The sequence below is a fragment of the Anoplolepis gracilipes genome, chromosome 8 (assembly GCF_047496725.1).
Source record: "Anoplolepis gracilipes chromosome 8, ASM4749672v1, whole genome shotgun sequence".
Taxonomy (NCBI): Eukaryota; Metazoa; Arthropoda; class Insecta; order Hymenoptera; family Formicidae; genus Anoplolepis; species Anoplolepis gracilipes.
Window position 1 is genome coordinate 3,781,556 of NC_132977.1, and position 26,328 is coordinate 3,807,883.

Genomic DNA, 26,328 nt, shown 5'->3' on the forward strand with positions numbered 1-26,328 from the left:
CTTGCGAAATTCGCGGATTTGTTGCAAAACTTTCAATCCCCGACTAGCGATCTCAGCTCGAAACGAACATTGCGACATTATTACATCCGATGGAGAAGCGCACGCCGCTCGAGAGCAGTCACAAAAAAAAAAAAAAAAATGTCGAACCGAGATAAGATAAAGCGCTGTAAATCACGCCTGTCGCAGACATTTGTAATACAAATTAAGCGAAATTAATCGCCGATTAATCAGACGCCGGCACTCTGTGTGTTTACCTTTCATCTCTCCGATGAAGCACTGTCGGCACCTCCTCTTCTCCTCGAAAAAGCTAAAACTCTTGCTCACTTTCGTATGAACGTGAAGAATCCAACTCGACTCATGGCTACCACAAACAGCTTCTAATCTCTCATTCGTATAGTCATGGTAACACGATCAATTGATCGATCGATCAGCTTCCGTGATTTCTAAGCACGTCTAATAACGAGATCCAGGAATCGATTGTTATCGGAAAATTTTCTCCTGTCTCTTTTAAGCAATTGAAATTCCTCGGAATTTGCAATTGTAAATTAACAAAACAGACAGCACAACTGAGCGTAATAAAAAAGAATATTATCGATTATCTGTATATGTGTTCGGATGATAAATTGACAGACTCGCGTCGTCAAACTTTATCGATCGTAATGGTTCCAGCTGATGGCGGCCTTCGGTCATCGACACCCGTCATGCGCGTGACAAAAACAAGCGCACTCACACAGTTCCAACATCGTATTTACACCTTATCGAATGTTCTAGTTCATCATGATTGACCGAGAAAATAATCAATCATCCGTTTGACACACTTATCAATCGTCACTTATGAATCATCCTTTCGAAATGTCATAACACTCACACGACTTACACAATTTTTTTCACCTTTATTTTTTCTCCTATCGCGATATCGAAGTTCTTTTCAAAGGTCACTGTTAAAAAAATAGCCTCCCCTAAATAATAATGATAAGATACTGACTTGATTATTCATTCGATGCGACCGTTGATCGGACCACCGCCTCGGCGGCGCGGGAACATTTATCCCCAAGAGCCTCGTCCTGTTAACTGTTCGTTCCGAGTTATGAATGAGATTCGCGTGCGAAGGACGAGAGCGACGAGGGACTCGAGCACGAGCGACCGATTCGGAGCTGACGTAGTGACTCTCTCGCCGGTCGGCTCTCAACTAGCGATCGTCGACAGGCAGCAGCGGTATAGAAGAGAGGCTCGGTATACGAAGAACAACTTTACCGAGCTACCAAGAGAGGGAAGGGATCGGTGGCGAGAGAGAAAGAAAGAGAAAGAGAAAGGATGTAAAATAGAAAGAGAAAAAGAGAAGGGGAGGGAGTCGAGGGGCAGCTGGTCACAGAAGAGGGGCAGAATGGAGCGTACAAATACACGGAAAGAAAAGCATGTACGGTGAGAGGCACGAGAAGGGGAAATAGGGGAAGGGGGAGTTACAGGGAGAGATGCAACCGATGCATTTCACGGGTGTATGCCCTGTACTCGACTTCGCTCCGGGTAATGTGGCGGGTGGACGACCGTATTGCATCTCCGCGATGACGTTTCGTTTCTATATATGTCTCCGTTTTTTTGTAATTAATTTCAATATATATTCGATATATTTTCATATGCAATTTAATATAATTTAATTTACTGAAATTTAATATATTTATCTTCTTGCTGCAAAACTTAATACTCTGACATATAAAATTATGAAAAATTGTGTTTAATTTTTAATAAACATATATGTTGTGACTATAACTTATCGTTAAGAATAAATTTCATTATATTGAAAGATTATATAGCCGATGCTAAAATTCTTGTAATCTTACGTCAAACGAAAATATCTCACGCAGCGCAACTATCAATAAACTGTAATGTCTAGAACAAGAAGGAGTGACGTATAAATAACGCAATGCATCTCTGAATACAAAGCGAAAGCGGGAAAATCCCCTAGCGTCGAAAGCTAAAAAGGGGTGACAAGCCCGAACGCGCGTGGCTTACGATCTTGCCCGAAATACACGTCTACTTTTCGCAGCGCTCTTTCCCTCGCAAACGTCAGTAAAAAACAAACGTAAAGAACAATCCCTTGGTACCGAGAAGGCTGTCAGAGATCGTCGTTGTTTCTCTAAACCGTTTACTAGGTCACACGGGGTTTCGAAAAAGGCTCCTCTTCACCACCATCGTCGGCATTTGATGTCTCTCTCGTAACAGAGGACTTTGAAGACTTGCATGAAAGCAAACATAAATTATATCAAATATAGCGGTGTATCTTATAAATTAAATTTTCGCAAGAAAATCCGGGATGCCAAATCTAATACTTTCATTTCAACTATTCAAATAATTTTTTTATTAAGTTTTTATATAAAGTTGTATAAATTTTTATATTTTTGTTTATTTTAATTGATTTTTATTAATTTTTAATTTTGTGTTTTATACTTTTTCTTGTTAAACTTTTCAAAATATTAAAATAACAATTTTGTACAATTATTTTTGTTAAAATATTTTTATAAGTTTTTATTTTCAGTTAGCCCCATTTTTTAGTATTATTAGTTTTTTGTAGGATATAAAATATTTATACAATATTAAATAAATTTGTAGTTTTTTATGGTTTAAAATAACACTATTTTATAGATAATAAATTTTTACACGAAAGAAACTTGTCAAATTTAATAATCTCATCTCAACTGTTCGAATAATGTATATATAATTTTATCGCTGCAAAGAATATCGTGGGTTGTAATTTTGACATTTTACAGAAAGAGTTTGTGATTTATTTCGTAGAAGTTAATTCCGTTTCTCTCTTCTCTCTTCTCACTGTATATATTATAAATAGTATTCATTTGAATAATCGCTTCGGTGACACGCTATTGTTCATTGTTACGATTAAAGCGAAACCGCGCGTGAAGACACGTGTCACACGCGGATTCGCTAACGAAACAGCTTAACTCGATGCAACAGGACGCGTATGATTTTCCTTATATATAATGTATTCTGCGTGCTCGTTACGTTATGCGAAAATGTATGGGCGGAATTCAATCCGTGAAAAGTGATAGGAGAAGCGGCGCCGATCACGTCCGCGCGAATTTCTCGCCTCGTCAGCCGATCAAAAGTTTGCTAGTCACAGAAGATACTCTCCGTGTGCGAGATTCGTGCATATATCCCTTCTCATCTACCGGGAGACTATTTGCGGCCCACCAACGTCGACGGAGGCGCGCCTTCGTGGAAGCTGGCGTTTTCGTGCAGAGAAACTGTGTCTTCGTGTCATCTGTCCGTTTCCACTCGCAGGCACCGATGCGGGTTTACATTTCGTTTTCTTCAGGCGCGAAGATACCGAAGAACGAATCTTCGTATCTGCGGGAAACGTTGTCGAGAGAGAGAGAGAAAGAGAGGGAGAGAGAGAGAGATCTCGGAAGTCCGTTTAGTGGGAATTTTTTCATTCTATTATTGGAAAACACGTCGAGAAATGGATGCGAGTATTATTTCACACGTCAAGATAGTTTTAGTCGAGATTATTTAAACGAGTGTGTTTTATCCTGTCAAATTAATGTAATCTAATCTAAAGTCTTCTAATCTAATCGAATCGACAATTTATATAAATTCGAACTCTTTTTCTCACATATAAAGATATACAATTTCAAATAAACATGATATTTTTGTTTGACACAAGATTAAAAGAAAATTTTACCATCAACCATGTAATCATATAATCTTTCAATTTAATTGAATTTATTGTTAACGATAAATTGTAATTACAGCATACACTCAAAAAAGTATTTTACTAATGTAGATAGATTTCTAAAAGTCTCAATTAAAATTTATTGCTACTTTTTGTATCTGTTAGAATATTGTTTGTCACGTATAGAATTTATAGCAGCGATTGTCAAAGACAATTATATTTGTGATTAATATTTGACAATAGGATTTAAATTTTCTAGAGATATTCTAGCAATATCTCTAGAAAATTTAAATCCTATTGTCAAATATTAATCACAAATATAATTGTCTTTGACAATAGGCCTTAAAGATAGGCATCACGGAAAAATTTTCTGTCAAAATTACACTAATAGTACAGATATAAATTCTGTCTCTCTCATTTAAATTGATTAAGTGCAAAATATATATAGTATCACAGTATTTGCTAATAATTAATCTGTTTCAGTTAATTTTTTTACATCTAGAAAATTTTTGTTGAAGTTGCAAGATCATTTTTTTTGAGTATATTAAATTGAAATAAATTAAATTAGATTATATAAATTATATATAATTAAATTATAGTAACCCTTACTCCGTACTGAAGGATCATTTTTGTCTGTGATTTTTCTAACAACGTCAATTTTTCGAAAACAAATAATCATAAAATAATATATTTAAGTAAATTATTTTTTAAATTTATTATTTTAGTCTTTATTTAGAATGTTCAAAAAAGATATATACGTTTTTTCAGATTTTTTGAAACACTTCTACATATTAATAAACTTATCGAAAATATGCTAACCCACCTGTACAGTTTACAAGGTGCCAAAAATAACAGTACGGAATAAGGGTTAAATATAAATACACACACACACACACACACATATTAGAAAATTTAATATTCAAAAACCAGAAATCAAACTCTTGTATTGCTTCAAGTAAAATTGTTTTCTTTCCCGTCAAAATTTCTTAATGTATTTTTGCATCTCAAATATTAAACCTTTTGCAGCAGCATCGATTCTGATCGCATTTCGCCGAGGTTAATCATCTCTCGTGAGTCGCGTGTTCGTTCAAAGACACCGCCACGTTTTGTCCTGTCGTGCAGAAAAATTCACCCCCGCGAATCTCCCGCGGCCACCTACGAAGCCATCCGACTAACAAAGATCGAAAATTCGTAGAAAGTGTATGCATTTAAATTCCAAATCCAATTCCTTTGTGCGATATTTCTTCCATTTGCGAGCTACGTTCGAGTCCATTAAAACGGCAACAATTTGCGCTTGCAAATCTTTGTTTCGCGATAAGAGAACGATTAGACAGAGAAGAGGCGCCGCGGTTTATCCAGGTGCACGTTTCAGCAACGACGGCCACTGTACTTTCCAAGTTGGCTCACCCCCAACAGATGTGTCAAAGACCCCTTTGCTCTCGGCGTGATCTACGCACGCACCCCGCGAATTCATTTCTGGCCCATCGCCAAAACCTTAGATGGTCGATTCGCGGGATTCACAGATCCATTAGGACTCTGAACGTCAATCTACTAGGATCCGGAATAGGTATCTCTGTTCGTGATTCTTGGACTGAAGTTAATGTTCAAAAAGGAACGACGCACGATTCGCGCAGATCGTGTGATGGTATTCATGCAAACTCATCCTATGTGATTTCTCCGAATATAGTTTCTTTGACAATAAAGATGCATATTCGAGCTTTATTGTTCTAAAGTTTACTTTAATTTCTTGTACAGGATGTCTACTTAAATATTGTAAAGAAATTATCTTAAAATTCTCAAGATTTTCCCCTAGATTCTTTTTATACAATTTTTTTAAAATAAATTCTTTTATTGTATGCGTTTTCTAATATTTTTCACTCATACGAAGAAAAAACAATTTTAAGTTTATATTTGTAAATGTATTGAAAAAATGGAATAACTTTAATAAAATAAGCATTTTTCATTTGTGTAACATTTTCATTTTTTTATCATTAAAAATTACAAAGAATATATATTCCAAATATTTTGTTAAGACATTGAATGTAAATAAAAATAGATATAATATATTTTAAACGTATAATTTGCTTAGCTTATTGTTTACAATATGAGAACAAAATTATCAGAGAGAATTTTTTAAAAAAATTTCCAGAATTTTAACAAAATTCCCGATTTTTTCAAATAGAAAAGAAATCGTTCAGAATTTCAGGGTTTCCATGTAATACTAATTGATCAAAAATTGACAGATTGAATCAATCGAAGATACTTGGAATCGTCATCGAAATTTATTTCGGCGAAATGTCTAAATTAAGAAGAATATTATCGAGACGAAATGATTGAAGCACACAGATGTGTCTTACGTAATCGCGTTATCGGATCGCCATCAGGCAGACTGACAGCCATCCGTCGAAATCATCTTCCTAGTCTCAAGACCGCTTTATATAAATATAACCGTCGGAAAGCACATCTTCAATTCCAGGTTCCCGAAATACGCGCGGTAAATTATATCCTTCCCGGTAGAGAATCGGGCAGCCTACCAAAATATCCAGAATCTTGCTATCTCGTTCCCGACGAGTATCCTCGTCGTTTGTCTCGTGGATCTCCGGACGCCGTATCAAAGCTTCGTGAAGTGACATACCTTGTATGAATTCCAGGCGCGGAAATGCATCCTGTCTCTCTAGCGATTTTCTACTTTCAGCCATCTACGCAGGATTTGGCAGTATTCCAGGCTATCGTTCCGTTAAAAAAAAAAAAAAAAAAAAGTCGAGAGGTGACTTACGCTTAGAGTCCCGCCGTCCCGTTGCACGTGTGTGTTCCAAGGGAAATTAAGCTGTGTTAAACTCGAGACGAGTCGGACGAAATCTTTGATCAGGATGAATTATATGCTCGTTTTAATCCCGAAACGGCTCCAAGGGGCCTTAATGGCTTTAAGCTCACGCTGTAAATCCAGTGCCGTCTAATTGTTAAAATTGCACAGTCTCGTATGGCAGCGAATTATTCAGCTTCACTCTTGTGCGAGTTAATAATTCGCATTTGTGCGTATGTCCCGTGGAATATGCGCGATTGCCTGTGATTCCGAGTATTATTTGTTTCCTACGAAGATTGCGTACAATGCTATCTCTCTAAATGCGGAGATATAAATGCGGGTCAACGTACGCGGAATTGAATTTAAGCTTAAAGAGCGTGAGCGAAATTATAGCAGAAGCGAGCCAGCAAACTGCTGCAGTATGATTTATCTCATTACTCTCTATAATACCTAAAATTCGAGATTGATAAAGATTAAATCTAAAATATCTTTTCAAAAATTTATCTTCTTATTAAAAATCTTATTTTATTTGTATATTTAAATTAAATATACAAATAAAATATTACAACATATTTATATTATATTATTTTTTACATATATTAGATTTGTAATATGTAATATATAAACACACACACACACATACACACACACACACACACACACACACATAAATAAATACGTTATATAAAAGTGAGAAATGGAAACTCCGTTGCTTTTTTTTTAATTAATGTGACACACAACGTAATGAAAAATACAACTAGATAATCTTTTGTGTTTATCACTGCTGCTCTTTTGTCCGCGAGGGGTCTTCGCACGAGCGAAGGTTTCCCGAGGGTGGTTTACATTAAATCCGGTTTGTATAGTAATTTTCGTTACGACGAATGTAGAGGTGTGGCTGGTCGCGCGCACCGCGGCGTCTCCCGGCTCTCTCTCTCTCTCTCTCTCTCTCTCTCTCTCTTTTTCTCTCTCTCTCATATAGAGAGCCGTCCTTCTCCGTATATTTAAACGCCGTGAGCTTTTTCATTTTTTCACCAACGTTCAATGTCATTGCTCGAAATAAACCCTCGTTGCACGTACATGGTGAACGCGAGATACGTCGCATTTGCGTGAATGCAGATAGCCTACGGTGCACTACTTAACTTTCATCTAATAATAATAATTATTAATTTAATTTGAATAATAATAATAACCATTATTTAAATATTGTAATTAATATATTTGCGTTTATATTATTTTATATCTAATTATTATAATATTGTTGACGTATATTTAAAAAAAAGAAAAATTTGAATGTTGAAAGTGTATTGGAGAGCTAACAAATATATATTTTTCATATGTAACGAAAAACAAACTCGTGATGCCTTTCATATTGGAAAGGATTAAACGGATATTGAGTCAAGTATTTGGATAAAGTACCGTAGGAGATCCTGCCTGTCTTCCGAATCGCACGTGACGTCAGACGTCGAGTCTCAAGCCGAGGCCAAGTATTTTCAAGACCAGAGTTCGTTTCCAAGTAATCTTTAGGGTTTACCATCGTGGATAGAGGTGTCACGTGACTCTCGAGAGTTTCAAGGGTATGTTACTTAGTTTACGATCGGTTGCAAAGAACTGGTGCACCAACCGAACGCCAATATCATCTTCTTTTTCTCTCGATATTAAAACGATGACGCGGAATCTCGAAGGAACACTCGTCGCGTAAAAGAATCAATTTGATAAAAATGTCAATTTGATGAAAATCATACTACATATTAGAAGTCGGAAATAATTATGTTAATTATGTTTTTTAATTAATTTTTTTATTTTATTCTTTTTAATTTGTGTTTTAATTATTTGAATTACTCTTTAAAGAGTATAAAATAAAATTTATCAAAAATGCATGGTCTATGAAAAAAAATATTGAAAGGAAAGATTTATTTTATTTTGCAAAATTTATTTTAGCTCATCTATTTACCTCATTATAAAGATAATAAAAAGACGATATATTTCACATAATACATTGTCAATATTTATGCTCACTTGCTTAACTTTAATTTTACACATTAAAAAAATTGTAAATTAAATATGTAATTAATTTCTACAATAGAATTGAGCTTTTCATCTCTTTCATCTTTATCACAATTGCAGTATTTGTATGTGAAATTCTACAAGAAATTCTTAAATAATAATTATTAAAAAAATTCAATTGTGACATTTGTGTGTAATTATATCTATAAATACTTGATATTCGAATAGCCCGGGATTTAATTCTTTCGGACAATATTAAACAGTTTGTACGACAAAATGCTTCTCTCATAAAGCTTTAATTCGGCACGAAACATTTACGATTCTCATCTTTGAGCCAACATCGCGACAAGTAGTGCATATTAGCGTTCGCGGGAGATGGCCCGTTTGCGGCATCTGCGCGAATGCACTGGCGAGATGCAGCCGCGCATAAATTAGCGTGTGCGAGCGTCGGGCGAAAAAGGGATTGGCTTGGCACTTAAGTGCCAGCAAAGTATCCCGCTCTCGGTCGCGTATAAATCGCCGCCCTCGCCCACCGGGGCGAATTTACATTTTCGCCGGCCGTCGAATAATTTATCCCGGGCGAGATTACTTTGTCGCCGGCGCGTGCGAGCAAAAAGGAAACGCAGCCATGCATGGGGAGAGAGGGTGGCAAGAGGACAGGTTGGGGGTAACCTGAGGAAATTATTCGCGCGGCGAATCAAGCCCGTTCTCCGGAGACGGCTTAATCGGCGTTCGTACGTACCGTGGGAAGCGGCGATTAAAGTACACGGGCAAATTTTGTTGTGGCGTTTCGTCGACCGACTTCGCAAGCCGAATATCAGAGGGCAATTTATGGAGTTAAATAAAAAGAAACCGAGCCGCCTTTGATCGTACGTAGAATTCGCGTTGCGATATATTTTTTTCATAGTAAATTTTCTAGCATTTTACACTTATTTGTTAATTTTAGAAAAAAGGTAAGAAAAATCTTATACCTTATTTATTATTTAAAAAAAAAAATTTGAAAGGTTTTTTACTTTGCGAATGTTTTACCATCGTACATCTTCGTTGGTGTGTCAAAAATAAAATAAAAATCGTGCCATCGTAAAAAAAGATTTAGAATGTTATGTATGCAATGATGAGATCATTACACGTTGACGGGCGACCGGAACATAAATTCGTCTGAGTTTACACCCTCTCGAGATGAAATCCGCGAATCGCCGATTTATATGTGGCGGTGGCAATGGACGCAAAAAAAGAGCTCTGGTGGCTTTGATGTTTTGTCGAAGGAACGGGAGATCGTAAAATAACGCGCTCTTTCGCGGAATCGGCAGCGAGAGGAACGACACGTTATAACCCAGTTGCGTCCGAATTAAATCTACCAGGCGCGTCGCAGTTATGTGTTACCGGCACGATCGTATTTCCGGGTATGTTCGACGGCGAAAGAAGTCGCGGGGGGCATTTATCTGAGACCGTATTACCGTCGGAGATGCCGAAGAAAACGAGGAGCAGATGCTCGCGCGAGCGAACACCACCGAAATAGACGGGCGATATTCGCGTATTTGATTCGAGGATTCTTCTCTCTCTCTCTCTCTCTCTCTCTCCTTCTCGAATACCGGAAATCTGCCCGATTGCATAATCCTCGCTTGTGTGCTTTGAAGCGCCTCCGGTAGATTAATCGGGCGAGATCTACCGTGGAACTTTATCATCATGTACATTTGCGCAGCGTCGTTTACTCAGCAGCAATCGAAGCTTAAACCTGGTCAACTAAAATTTACGTTGGGAAACTATAATACATTACAACGAGAAATTTCGAGATAATAAATTACGTGTCGAAAGACATTATTTAATTAATCTTGAAAATTATTTGGTTCACGCGATCGTTACATCAACACAATTATGGAAATTTAAACGCGGTTTGTCTAAACAAACTACAAAATTAATGGGTTCTTAATTTTAACGACCATCTTGCTAATGAGCGCCGTAATCATCATTGTGTTTGCTTAAGCACACAAAAATTTAACCGATCCTTTTACAAATATTATAGTAAAAATTACAAGATAATTTTGTAATTATCTTTATATGAGATGAAGCGATATTTGATGCAAATATATTCCATAGGTACATTATACATATATTATACATATTTTACAAAAGCGCGTTATAATTTACATTATTTTCTAATTATTTTCAAATATTTGATACAAACAAATGCATAATTATTAACAAATAATAAAACAAAAAATATACATATATATATATTTTCATTCAAATATTAATATTTATTATAGATGTGCACATATTATATTTTATATATAAAAGGGTATTGTAATTATTATTATTACTTTATTCTCAAATATATATATATATATATATATATATATATATATATATATATATTTGATGCACAACTAAGTGTATAATCATTAACAAATGCATAATTTAGAATTTTTATCGTAATAATATCCCAATGACGTTACATTCCAGCTTTACAATAAAATGTAATTTTTATGTAAAATTGTTTCCCTATAGAAACGTAAGTATTTGAAATAGATAACATATCTCGACATAGATTGTAATGAATTATTATTCCACAGGAAGTAGGTACATAGATCGAAGCGTCCGCGATCGCTCGTACATTGCAGCATACATGTGTCAGATGTGCACCGGCTTAACACGTTGCACGTCGCGATAACCTCATATACTTCAGTCATCGGGAATGGCCGGCGGTGCATACACGTTGGTAAATCACGGTCGAATTTATTTACGTCGAGAAGTAACGGACACACGCAGGCCGCTCTTCGTACCGGCTGCAGAAGAAGAAGAAGAAGAAGAAGAAGAGAGAGCCCTCCCCCCCCTCCCCAACCCACCATCCCCTTCGTGGCCGACTAGCACGATTCGTTCTCGTAATCGTTTCGCTCATTGAGGCCCCCCACCTCTCACCGCGGGTGCTTTTCAGTCCGGCAGCGATTCTTTATGCCTCGCGTAATCAGATAGACGTAACGACATCGTTTGTCATTACGAACCAGTTGTAACGATTGCCGAGCGATTGGTACATCGTACATTCCTCGGCTGCACATCCATATCTCGCGACGGATGCAGCGCATGCGGCGGCGGACTATGATGGACGTTCTCTATTGCCGGCGACGGATTATTAACTGTTCTTGCCTTATTAAATTAACCCCTGCTTTATATGTTCGAACACTGGATCGCGGTACGTCTCACAGAAGAGTAATTAATACACGATAATAATAGCGCAATATCAGAGGGCAGAGAAAAATAGTATTTGAAATGTAATGTAAAAATTTATATAATATACCTATCTAAGGTATATATTTCTCCCACTAGATTATAAATAATTAAAATATAATATACATAATTTATACGTTTAATTTATACGTTCATCAAATTTCTATTTGATATATAAATAAGGCTGAAAAAAATTAAGTATTTTCAAGAATTTTTAATCCTTGAAATAGACTGCAACGAATTATTATTCTACAGAAAGTAACTGATTGAAGCGATTTATATGTTGCAGCATACATATGTCAGCTATGCACCGACTTAACATGTTCTACATAATATGGTATGATAACGATATACGACAGCCTCATATGTTATAACCATCAAAAATGACGAATCAAAAATAAATTTCCAAGACACATCTCTTGTCAAAGATTTCAAATAATTCATTGAAATAAATGTATTTTAATAAAGATAAATATTTTCTATATATGTATATATGAGTAATTTTATTGCTTTTTACTGCTTGAAAAAAATTAATTTTCAAATAATACTTGATTTAAACAAAACTACTTAAATAATTATTCTTAATACTTTTCGTTTCAATTGCACTCATGATTACGAGATATACGTATATTGTTGGAATTTTACATATATCCATTCTTCTTTAACGAGGCTTTGCCAATTTCTGTGACAGACAGTTAATCGAAATTAATTTAACGAAGGACTAAGTTTGACAACGACCTACTTCGTTTCCAAGAATTTTAGCTCTGCAATGGAACACTGCATCCTATGCTTGTCACCGACAGGAGATGCGCGTATCGAACAAATTTGAGAAGCCATTATATTACATAATAAAATAACGCCAATGTCGTAACCCTATTCAGAACCAGTTTAATGAGATATCGTATCGCGAATGAAACGGCCGTTTGACTAATTGGCTATGCACGGGGCACCCTATGTGCCACGACGGCGGACCCAGTCGCATATCTTTTATTAGCATCGTCTGCCGGACGTTCACGAATGACAAAAAGTCGCCGATTAGATGCGCGACGAGGCCAAACAAGAGGATGGCGAGAGCGCATCGAGACCAGACCGAGGCGTGATCGATCGTCCCGGGATTCACGCGAGTCACGTACATATATGTATTTTCACGTGAGATGAAAAGACGCCTTTGCAGATTCTCTTTATTGAAATAAAATCCGGCAATGTTTTACACAAAAGTTATTCAATCGATTACATTGAAATCTGAGACAAGATATGCGATCTGTATATCTTTTATTTCGTCATCATTGCAAGTTGAATTTTATTATTAACCCTTATTCCGTATTATTATTTTTGGCACCTTCTAACCGTACAGGTGGATCAGCGTATTTTCGATAAGTTTATTAATATGTAAAAGTGTTTTAAAAAATCTGAAAAAAATGTATATACCTTCTTTGAACATTCTAAATAAATAAGACTAAAATAATAAATTTGAAAAATAATTTACTTAAATATATTATTTTATGATTATTTGTTTTCGAGAAATTGACGTTGTTAGAAAAATCACAGACAAAAATGATCCATCAGTACGGAATAAGGGTTAAAATAACTCGAGAATTGTGGAGATTTAAAGATATTTCTTTTATTTAACATACAACTCAAATTTTAACTTATCGTATCGTATCGTAATTTTAGCGATGTCTCCTTTTATATTTGTTGACGTCAAATATCAATCTTGTATCTTTTTATTCTTTATATAAATAGAATGATAAAATTATCTAGAAAAACGATTTCAATTTGCCATTTGTGATCGGTTGTTTTTCAAAATCATTGAATTTTTCAAACCATTAGTCAAAGTTTAAAAGAGACGTATCTCATGTCTCTTATGTCTAGATACACAAGAAGCAATAAGTGATATTTTAACTCTTCAACATGAACCGAAATATCTAACAATAAGTCAAACAAATAAATATTTCGAGACATTTTGTACACGCGACAATACAGATATATTTCGGTTTTAAAATTCTAAGATTAGAAAAAAATTATGCACAACGTTGTCATAAATAATATAAATCGATCTTCTATTGCGATAAATAATAAATGTGACGAGAAAAAGCGATGCGATATTTTATTTGTGCGCATCAGTTTTACTCCTGGTTATAAATAATTTTCTGTCAAGGATTTCCTTATGTATTTTTTATTTGTCGAATCCTGCGTCTAGAGTGCGGCTTCCGTGCTAAAAATAAGTGTAACGGACAGCAAATGAAAGCGGAAGACGTGAGATCTGACGCACTCTAGGTGCGAGAAGATTATTTAAACTGTTGTTACAGGCATAACTAGGCGCCCTAGTTCCTTCGCGATCTGCCCGCGATTTTGCGCCCAAGACATGTACAAGGAAACTGGGTGAAGGTTTCACCTCGTCGAATCTCCTCTGGCGGCGTATTTCCGCCTGCGCGATTATTATTGCAGCGTGGGCGTTTCGACTGCGCTTTATTTCCGGCTAAAGTACGTGTCCTTCGGCATCGTTAAACAAACTGAACCAGACAACTTGTCGTCGATCTATTCAACCACGTTCGAACCGTAATTGATCTGAGTAACTTGGTTTTATCAATGAACGTCAGCATCAATGTAAGATAAATAAGAAAAGAAATAACTTTATAAAAATCTCCAGATAAATTAATTTTTTTAATATTGAATTTAAAAGTATGCCATTATAATAAATTTTTTTTTGTCAAATCTTCCAAAATCATCATCAATATATTTTTACGCCGAGAAGTTTTAACATCCAACTGTTCTGACATGCAATTTGTAATGAGTTGAGGCATGAAATATGCATCGAAAGCGATTTTACTCGTGCTCGAAGCTATCGCTATCTGTCGCTCCAGTTTCAACCGATATTCCCACGGCTGGCTGGAATCTCGCAAACAGCCATCATTTCTCCGGGGCGGTATATTTGCAGTGCCGATGTCACGTTCTCCAAGGCCTTATGGGAACCATTCGCGCGACCTTCCAAGCGGGCTTGCACCCCGAGGAGAATCCGTGGAGAAGCCGAGCCGAGCCGGGCCGAAGATCAACCGTGCATAGCAATCAGCCTTCGCGATGTTTCGCAGATATATAAATGCTTCTCTCGGTACTAGCTCGAGGAGAGTTAATATTTCATGCTGTCCTTAATTGGTAACGTGAATACGAGGAGGCGCGCGGAAAAAATCCCACCGCTAAGTGAATTACTATAAAACGAAACGCTCAACAAACTATTTATGGCTCGCGTCCTTCTCGAAATATCTCCCATCCCGACATCTACGATCATTAATTCACAATAATTTGAAAGGTATTATCATTACTCACATGCGCGATATTAAATACACATTAATTTTCATTGTGACGCGAATCCGATTTCAAGTTACGAGCCGAAGAATTACCTGCGCGATCGTCCGTCTTATTTCCTGGAAAATTATCCAGGAAGATGCCAGGGAGTTTCCCCAGACGAGCCGTTTCCTCGATTCAACGCGCAATTACAACCACCTCGAAATAAAACGAATCAATGACCGCCTGATGATTCCTCGAAACGCTCTCGATTCGCGCCGACTAATTAAGCTCTGAAGGCGATCTAAAGAGGATCGCTGTATTCGCAGCTGCGGCGGATTCCGGGTAAGAGACGAATAGTCTGTCCTGCCTGTCGGAGCTCGAGACGATTATGTTTCCATCTTGTGGTGGACAGCTGAGAAAGAAAGAAAGAAAGAAGACAAAGAGATGTGCAACAGGAGAAGCGACCCGACGTCGCGCGCGTCTGGCGTCAAGCCAGACTTGCCGGCTCGGAAAGAATACCTACAGAAAGAGCAGCACGTGCTTCCGACATCCCGCGATTTCGTGAATCGCGACTGCGATGCCGACGCCCGTGCAATTTTAGCTTGCGCTCGATTGGAATTATTTTAGCACGCGAGAGCGCTCTTTCTCTCCCGGGCTTTCGCTCTCTCTCTCTCTCTCTTTCGCTATAAATTCGGCTAGCAACGAAACAGACGACCACCTGACACCGGCAACCGTTGACGTGACGTCAATTTGATACATCTTAGAATCGAATGCTAACGATCGATTCATTCTCGATTGAGGAAATGCGTGGATTTTTTCGAGATACCCGTTAACGATTCGCTGTCAACTGTATTGCGTCCATGTAATAAAATCAAATCATTTCATAAATTTTCGTTTCTGTGCTGCGAGAAATCCTATTTGTGCGTGTAAATCGCTCTACTTGTGAAAGAGATAGTAAAATTCGAATGTGCAAATCTTTCGCGCGTGAAACTAATTAAAACTTGGAAAAAAAATGATAATGAAAAATGACAACTTATATGTTTAAATTATAAATCATACGTATATTATATATTATATTATATATTATGTTAAAATTAGAAATTATAAACTACATGTTTAAAATATTGCGTAATATACTTTTATTCATTATTTAATTATTAAATAGTTTACGTAAAATAATCGATAAGTTTGCTCAATTTTATAACATTTAATCGCGAAAAGATGCAAAATAAAAAAGAAAAAATCAACTTTATCTAGAAAAAGTTGATAAAATTAAGAGATGTTTTGAATCTAAAATTTTCTTGGAGCTTTCTCTTCCGAGAATCCAGGCGGCGGCTTTGTGTGTAAGCTGAGTTTCTGTGGAATAATAAATAGTGTGTCTTTTTTTTTCTCTTGTCGCTTGTGTGGCGGATACATCTCGCACGATATAAAATTGCTTTTCTTTCTCGAAACTTCAACGACTGATTTATACGACATGGTCGCGTTCCAAATAATATAAAATAAAATTTTAGCACATAATAAATTTAGAAAATTGCGCCAACAGCTTCTTCGCGCAAAATTAAGAATTGTCAGAGATATGTAGATATCGCCGATTAAGAGAGAGAAAAAAAAAAAAAAAAACATTTAGACGTTAGAGTGACATGTACCTCCCAGCGTAAAAAATTCTGTCGGAATTATAGGATTATACATTGCAAGGGCACACAGCTACAGAATATGTCGGACCAGTTTGCATTTACTCATTACTGTCATGAGACAGCGAATGTTCCAATCTCCCTTTAACCTATTTAAGGTGATACAATGGAAATGGGAGTGCCGTGCTCGACAATCTTTTTGCGATTGACGTTAACCACGCATGCTTAACTTTTTCACTGTGCATCATTACGCATTGTATAGCTAGGCTTGTCTACACTAATTATCATTTTATAAAAAATATTTGATAACATTTTAAGTAAGTGTAAAGAGAGTAGAGGAAAAAAATATAGAAATTCGAAAATATTAATTTATTTTACTATTCTTTGATTATATTCTCTCTATATCTGTAATAAAAAGAAGAATCCCGAGCATTCACAATTTTCCAAAGAACCGACAGCACCGATGACGCATTTCCTCTCGAGAGATCGACATGGAAAATGAGAACTGTCGTTGCGCTTTGTATGTGATATCGTCGTGTTATTCTTATAAGATATAATAGAAATAAAAGAGATATATCGCATATGTGTCATTTATGTGATGCAATGCTAGACCCCGCAAATCAACAAGCCCCGATGGAAAATTTTATATTCCATTTTGCGTGCGCGAACGAGGCACGCTTGCTACGTCTTACGAGAAAGAAACGTGCAGGTATCTCGCTCGACTGCGTACGTGATAGGAGGCACATAAATTTACAGTTATAATGGAGCTAACTTATTAAACTTGTAAATCGTAGTTATATGTAACACCGAGCTATTAACGAATCTAAAAAATCCCGCTCTAGTCGCATTTTAAATAATAACCTGCGATTACGTAAAATCTCGTCTTATATCTCTGTCAAAATTTAAAAAGTTTTATACATATTATGTAACATATTGCCACATTTTTTTATTATATGTATTTTATAAAATTGTACTATTTTACTAATAGTTCGTACATAAATTACAATTTCTGTTCAGCGAAATCAAGATTATCAAAAGTCAATAGACATTATATGTGTGTCGATTATATTAAAAAAATACACGATTATATAATTAATTCAAATTTATCGAATAAATTGATAAGTAATTAATAAATAACCAGTATAATTTATGCACAGCAAATTTCATAAATTTCCAGAATGTAAAGTTTTAAGTAAACACGTGTTTCATTCCCTGATTTTATCGAACAGTAATTAATAATTGAAATATTACAATATGCGCGAAATCACGCAAATCTCAGGAATTAAAAAATAAAATTTCCTAGATTATACACATGTTTGACGCAAAATCACATCGGGGCGTATTCATCTCGCTTTGACTCGTATTCTTCTCGGATACGACTCATAACAGGCTAAACGAAGTCATATGGATTTGTCAAGAAAGCGTATCGCGAAGCACTCTAAGCCGAGTGTATACACGGAGAAAATACCAACTAATATCTTGTGTTCAACAGTCATTAACGTCCTTGACGTGGCAAGTGTATGGTGTAATTCCAGGTCTTTCCTCAATTTCAAGAGCTAATGTGGGAATAATATTCACCCGGATGCCGCCTGACGATGATTAATGGCTCGCGCAATTTTTCACTTCGCCTACAACCGCACTAATTTACATCTATGCGAATCTCACCTCCTATGGCAAGACGTTTTATAAATATAAAACGAGATTTATGTCATCAATATATATATATATATATATATATATATATATATATATATATATATGTATGTATATTTCGTTCGCTCCGACGGAATGAAATCATTAATTCTCCGAGAGATATTTTATTCGCCGTTTAATTCGCGATAGTCTGACGAGAATGGAATTTTTTTTCTTTACACAGTTTTTCTTCTCAACAATTCGAGATTATCGCATTACAGAGCTGTCGCGACATAATTAATTACACTGCAAAGTTTATTTAGGAGAAAGAAAGGACTCTGAAGAGCGTCGGGTTTCAAACTTTTGAAAAAATTGTCTACGGTCTTTAACGTCAAGATAATCGAGACACCATGGACCTTCGGGAGCGAAACAGTGCGTGAAATGTCTCCTATTGCGACTGGCGATAAATATTTTCTCGAGAAAAAGAAAAAAAAAAAAAAACTCCGTCTGTCAAACCAGGAGAGGAAGATCAGAAAGTTGATCCGGACAGAAATTAACCCTGACCGCCGATCCTAAGGCATTAGAAGCCCTTTCTCGCAAGCTTCTATCTCTCTCCCCTGTCCTTACGCAAACTGCAAGCGTGAAACAATGGCTCGCTAATGGCATGGTGGAAGAAGAAGGCATCGCCGGTGCAAATGCGGCGGCAACAATACACCGGTACCGCAATAACGAACGCATTGTTGGTAGGCGCCGCGACAAAGGGCCCGTATTATGAGACGTATTAACATGTCTAGGCGCATCTCACAAGAGCTGCCCCCTTAATAATTTACTCTCTTTTGCGCGCGCACCAAGACCTGATCCGCGCCGTCTGCCCACGTGTCGCTCGTTACCCTTCCTCCTTGTCATGTCTTTATCTTGCAACGAATAACTACTCCTTTTGCGACATCAACGAATCTGGCTGAAGTTTAATCTCGAGGAAATTTACAGATTTTATTTGCATGTTTTACTCGATGTCTTTGTCTTGTAGCTCTGTTCATATAATTTCCAGAAATAACCTGCATTTTTTATTATTTTATTATTCTTATTATTCTTTTATATATTTATATTTTTATATTTATATTATATATTATATTTATATATGTATGTATTTTTTTTTCAATAATTATTGTTCCCTAAATTTCAGATTGAGCGTCACTGTAAATTTATTATAATACCATTCTCTAATTTTCTCAATGTAATCCTTCTCGAAAAGGGTTCTGAAAGATGACGCCGCTTTTTTCCGACTAACCGTTTTCAAGCACGTGTTTCGACGCGTGCAATCGCTTCGACAAAAAACTTAAACGTAAGGCAATATATGTTTCCGAATAACATTTGGAAAATGTCGTGAAAATTGAATCGATAAGAATCTCACGTATAATCAGGATAACATCGTTCTCCAGGATTTATTTGTGGTGACAGAATTTGTTGTAGCTGCATCGTTTCGGGCGAGATAACTCAGAATTTTTCGAGGGTTTAGGCAGCTTATCTTCCTGAAGGAAGTAAATTAGGAACTTTGAGAGAAAGAAAGGACATATCGCACTTAAACTTTTATTATCTACAGGACATCCTCGGGCTTTTCTACTAATTTAGATCTTATCTGAAATTACTTCCTTTCAGTTTACGTAATAACTATTCAGCGTATCAATCTCAGAGCAATTTAAGAGGATTTTCATTGGATCAGCGCATCTTAGATAGCGAACTGAAATTATTTTCTTAGATGATTCTATCGAAAGACACTCACCTTCGTACATTTGTGCGTACTGCGGGAATCCGGCAGCTCTCAACCATTTGCAAGCCTCCTGCGCCTCGATTTCTGAAAGAGATTAAAGGAATTATAAATTAGCATTAAAAGTGATATACGCAAGTAAGGAGGATAAATTTTTCGTCGGTTAAAAATTTGCTATTATAATCAATGTAATATTCGCGAAATATTGATCAAGTTAGGAGAATAGATACAAGGTTCTGAGATCACAGAAAAATCGCTGAAATGATGCAGGAGAGGCGCATCCTGCAAAGGCGGTCGTCCCGCTGGGACGAATAGGATGGAAATTCATAATCGAGAACTGGGCGATCGTGTATCCGCAGGGCGATAAAACACGAGTAACCATCAGTATCGATATCGCCGCGGCGGATTTATCGATTCCCTTAACAGCGGGTAGCCTCCTCGCGAATCAACGACTAAACGTCTTTATTTTCCGCCTCCAAGTCCGAGTATCTCACCCGCGGCGCGTCGATACTTGAATCGCGATGCACCTTTTAGTTCGCTCTCCGATATTAATCTACGACTCTTAGAGCATAATTGGTCGCGCGCGACGCCGTTGTATTTCCAGGATGTCTATTCAAATCTTGGAAAAAAAAATTTCTATTTCTTCAAGTATTTTTGTTCAAAATTTCAGGTAAAAAGAATATTTAAAAAATTGTTTACAACTTTTTAAAATATGTCTTTTAATACATACTTTTAACTCATATAAAGGAAAAATATAGAGTCGCTTGAGTTTCAAGATTTGCAAATGTACTGACAAAAAAAAAAATTAAGTAGTTTTCACAAGATAAATATTTTTCACTTGCATAGCATTTTAATTTTTTATTATTAAAAATTATAGTATAATAATAAAATTCCATGAGAATTCACTGATTTCTCCAGGCACAAAAAAGTCCTTGAGAATTGTAGATTTTTCATATTTTTCTAGGAAGACCCCTGATTTTGTGTATAAAATATATTGGCTGTAGCCTACAAACATCGCTTCTATTTTTTTCGTTATTAAAAACATTAAAGCAGAAAACTCAAAAGTTTTCAAATGTGCTTCAAATTTGAATAAAGATTTGTTACAGAAGCAATTAACTCGAAAAGTTTTGTAAAAAATCATGTATTTGCCACGAGTACATCTTGAATGCAATGCGACAACGGCATTATTATTGTGATGAAGGTCTCGTTGTGAAGGGAGGGAAAAAAAAAGGATGAAACTAAGCTACAAGAAGTCACGCGAGGTCGACGACACGAATTTACGTAAGTAGCCACGCGTTCATGTATGTATTCATGTACATATTCACGTATGCCACTTATAGACATGCAAATGAACCGTCTCGCTCCTAAGTGCCCACCAATTGCGTTCGGATCTCTCAAGTCGCATGAAAAGGATGCTTAGGATGCTCGCCTCTTTCTCGTTTCACAAACATATATAATAACATTAATTTCACTAATGGCAAAATTCATACAAATTATTATATTTTAGATTTCGAAGAAATTGTCGAGATGATACAAAAAGAGAGCAAATTATTATTATAAACAAACAACATTCGCGGATCTCTCTCTCTCTTCCGGGATAAATTTTAATGGACGGAAAAAGAATAATCGTGGCGAAAATAAGTGGGTGTTTATGCGGGGTGCTCGTACGGAGAAAAATAGCGGACGAGAAATATACGGCAGAAATGTAATCCAAAGGGTGAATATAAAAAATCACGAGAGCGAAGAGGAGGATGTGAGCGAATACGAACGAAGAACAAGACGACGAGGAAGCGGATGAGGAAGAGGAGTTAGCCTTCACAGCCGCGGAGATCGTTACGGCAACTAACGCAGCCGCTCTGCGGACGCGTGGGCGAATTATAATGAGATAAAGTATCTGTATAAACGTTAAAAATATCCCTTCCGCGCGCGCACACACACATATGTATATGGTAGATGGCGAATAACGCGCAGAATCGATGCTGTCCGTGAGAACGAGAATGGCACGTGTACATTCGATTTTAATAGAAAAAAAATTCGATAGAGTTAAATGTCAAAAAGTTCCAAATGTTTCATTATTTATCTCGCGATATAAATTTAATTTCCCGCACGCTACAAACATGATGATTAAATTTGTAACGTTGCGTATTTTCACATTTCTATTATTGCAAAATAATCATACGGATCGTCAGCGTGTTATATCATTAACATATGAACATTAAAGTATCGGTATCGATTTCAGTGAGCTTTTTTAGTGGCTGATTAAAATGACGAGTTGGAAATCGTTAAGGAAGCCACAGATTACTGGAGCGAAGCAATTAACATGCTAATTGGAGAGCTTCTAAATTCAAGTGCGTTTCGGTGCGAAAGCCGATTGGTCGTGCAACAAGAGTCAGAGGGTACAGCTCTTGTTAGTGGGAAGCACGAGAAAGGGCTTTTCTCTCGCGAGAAACGATACACCTACATTACTGCCTTTATGCAGAACAAGAAATTAAAAGCAACGACCTACCACAAAGTATACGCAAGATTTATCTCTAGTATAGTAGATTCTCGTCGCGTGGCCTCGCGAAGGGTACAAGCGCAATAAGTAAGAAGAGTTGTACATTGAAGGTTATTACAGAGTCTCTACTCAAATCTTGTAAAAAATTCCCTGATCTTTCCGGTATTTTTTTTTTAAATTCTAAGAGAATATCTTAGATTTTTTAGGTACAATTTCCTAAAAATGAATTTTTTAGTGTACACATTTTCTAATACTTTTCACTCAATACAAGAGGAAAACATTAAGCCACTTCAGTTTCAAGTGCTAAATTTACATATAAATGTACTGAAAAAACTAAATAACGTTTGTTACGATAAAAATTTTTAACTTTTATAATATTTTTGTTTATTAAAATAATAATATAAAAATGTAAAAATTATAATAATATAAAATAAAGAATATATATACATATGTATATATATATGTATATACATACAGGGTGACCCATTTTAATGTGCCACCCCCAAAAACTTTTTTATTTTTGATTGTAGAAAAAAAATACTTCAGACAAAAGTTGTTTGGTTCGAAGGGGGACATAAGATGGTACCAGGTTTTTTCCAGAAATTATACACTCTGTAGTAACACTGCAAAAGAACGAAAGGGACGCGAAATTTCAATCATAATCATACTTCTAATTTAAATATTTATTTCATAAATATTTTTTTCTTCTCAATTATATTCGCTGAATAAAATAGTATCTTTATTTTCTCATATCTTGTTGGAAAATTAACAATTTTGTTTTTTTTTGCGAAAAATAGGGGTATATGTATGGAAATATTATTACATATGCAAATATGAAAACAAACGCAACGGCTTGGACAATTTTAATTTTGTTGTAATCGGTAGTTATAGTCGTTTTTATCGATCCTCACGGGATAAACATTAATTAAATGGCCCGTGTCGATATGACAGCTCGTTACCGTATGTATACGGAGTGGCCGTATTTTTCGGATTAAAAACATTCTCTCGCATCGTTGATTAATGTGTAACGTCGCATGTCAGGATGATGCCGTCGTTTGATTTCGAAATATCGGCCGATACTCATTTTTTGTAACTCCCAATCGATCCAGTTTGCACGCTTCCTAAGCGGATTAAACGCGCAGTATGGTGAAGTTCCAATTAAAAGTTCTAATCCTTCTATCGATCCGAGAATATTATTTTTATTTTTGAATGCGATTTTGTCTCCAATATACGTCATGGAATCTCCGAATCTCAAAAAGTCATGCATGTCAATTTTTTTTCAATAAAATTAATCAAAGTTTTATGAATAGATAAAAATAAAAGAAATAAAAAAAATGTTATACACAATAAAAGTCGACAATTAATACTGTTGCAATGTAACGATCGTACACTATCGTCATAATTTTTAAATTTTAAATGTTTTAATATTAAAATATTTCAATATATTTTGGACGCTTATATATTTCAATATCAAATAAATTCCGAATCGAGTTTTCAGTCCGTTCGGCCAAATTAAGATTCCAAGCGAAACTTATGAATCGATTTTGACGTCAGAATCAAAGTGGGTCAAGCATTAGAAGGAGCCTGAAGTGGAGCTGCAAAAAAGTGCCAGGAAGCTTTATGCGACAGATCAAAGTCGAAGGACAGGACACATTTTCACGTATCGCGTCCGTGTCCCACAATCCCGAAATGCGCGATTGTTCACGGATTCAGGTCAAGTGTGTGCATTCGAAAAAAAAAACATGCTTTCCTGACTCGTCTGTCATGACGTAGTCGTTTTCGCGTAGGAAGCTAAAAGCTTGTATTTCCGTCTGAAATTCCGCAAATACATATAAATAACACCGGCGAGCCATTGCCCAATAATTACTGGCCAAAGATAGCTTTCCGGAACAACGATATTAAATTTTTTATTCATTGCGAGGAAAAAAACATCAACGCGGAAGTGAAATTAAAGAGCGGAAACACGCTCGCTACATTTTATCCTCGAGTTTATCTCGCAACTTCTTATCTTGAGTTTATTCCGATATAATCACCGGAATGAAAGTATATTGTGACATCGCGAAATAAAACTTCACTTTCTGAGCAGGAAAAGTAAAACCGGAAATAGAGAAAAAATAGCAAAAGTAAGAATATATATATATATATATATATATATATATTACATTTTTTTTTACGAAAGGACAATGTATTAGAGAGAAGACAAATTGGTAATTTTATTCTATTCACTAATTCTTCTAATTTTATTCAGTCGAGAACTAATCAAAATAATTAATTGTTTCTTCGGATAAAATTTTCATGGACTTACGTCATAACATCCCACGTATCGTTCTTGCGAAAACGTACTTGTTCCGTTCGGATAGTTTATTATAACAAATCAAATTCTTAAGCGAATTTATTGATCGTACAAACAACATCATCGTCGTGTATCTATCGTCAATCGAGTGCGATAAATCCAGTGGCATACCATTGGAGTGGGTCACGGTCCTGCAAATATGTCATTGTTTTCGCATATCATATCTAGTGGAGAACTGGCGCCAAAGATAATTTCTCTTAGTGTGGGCAGCATAGACAAGCACTAAATGCTAACATTGTGAAACTACGTGTTCCTTGAACAAGGTTTATTTCCATTATTATGCAAGCGTCGAAAATGTGAATGAATCACGCGGCATAATAATCGCGCGCTGGAATTTAATTCGCAAAAGTCTAGTGATGAATCTAAAACAAAGTTCGAAGAATCTAGCTTCAGTATATATCATATTGTGACATCGCAACTTAATTAGGGATCTCAGAAATGGCCAGAAAAGATCAGTGAGTGAAAAATCATGGTAAATCTTGGGGATTTTCATCCGAACTCTCCTGAACTTTATCCAATAAAATAAACTGACAAAAATTATGAAATAAATTAACAAAATATCTAATACTACTAAAATACATCTTACATAACTTTATACAAAAAAAATTTACTTGAATCATATTAATCACTATAGTTTAAAATAAAATTCATCTAATAATGTAAAGTCTTTTTTAATATAAATCAATATGTGAAATTTTTAAAACAAAAACTTTAGACATATAAATTACTAAATTTTATATTAATGTTTAGTTTAATAAGAATAATGTAATAATAATAGAATTACAAATTTTTACAATTTTTTTTAATAGAAACTGGTTTGCATTTATCTTTCAATACCTTCTAATAAAAAATACTAATTTATTTACTATTGAATTAGGAAATACTCTCTCAATTGAATACTCATGGAAAAGATTTTGTTTATTTTAACATTTTTAATAGAAAATACTAGTTTTTATCAATGGCATGGATTTTACTTAAAAAATGACAAATTTTGTCGACCCTGATCGCATTATAATGTAATAATAAATGAATAAAATAAATGTATTCATTGCAAGTCTACTTTATGTAGTTTAATGTTTATTAATATTTTATGATATTAAATTATGCTTATTACAATCGTTGTTAATATTAATGTTCTTTCCATGTTCAAGGGAAGTATGCATTTATTATTTATAATTCTTAATAAGCATGAATTATTCAGAAAAAGAGAAGATTGAATATATGTTGCTCGTCAGTTAGTTACGTATAAATTATATATTATGTTAATCAAGATTCTATTTCGTTTCGCGATTTATGCTCGTCAAAATTAGGATAATATTAACCGCTGATTTTAACAGTTTTGCAGATACATAGCTAGTGCCACTCCTATATTACGTAATGATCTCTATCCATGTTGGCCGCTGAAAGATCTCTTGCAATTCGTCCCCGTTACTCGACAACTCAACCTT

General features: G+C 35.6%; 1 protein-coding gene across 3 annotated transcripts in view; it reads right to left on the bottom strand.

Moving 5' to 3' along the window:
* Positions 1-26,328, bottom strand: part of Cv-c (RhoGTPase activating protein) — a 230,120-nt gene that overhangs the window by 33,411 nt on the left and 170,381 nt on the right. For all 3 annotated transcript variants that reach the window (XM_072897445.1, XM_072897443.1, XM_072897444.1), the window contains exon 9: positions 20,046-20,117. In XM_072897445.1, coding sequence (XP_072753546.1) covers positions 20,046-20,117 — 72 coding nt within the window. The remainder of the gene's footprint in view (positions 1-20,045; positions 20,118-26,328) is intronic.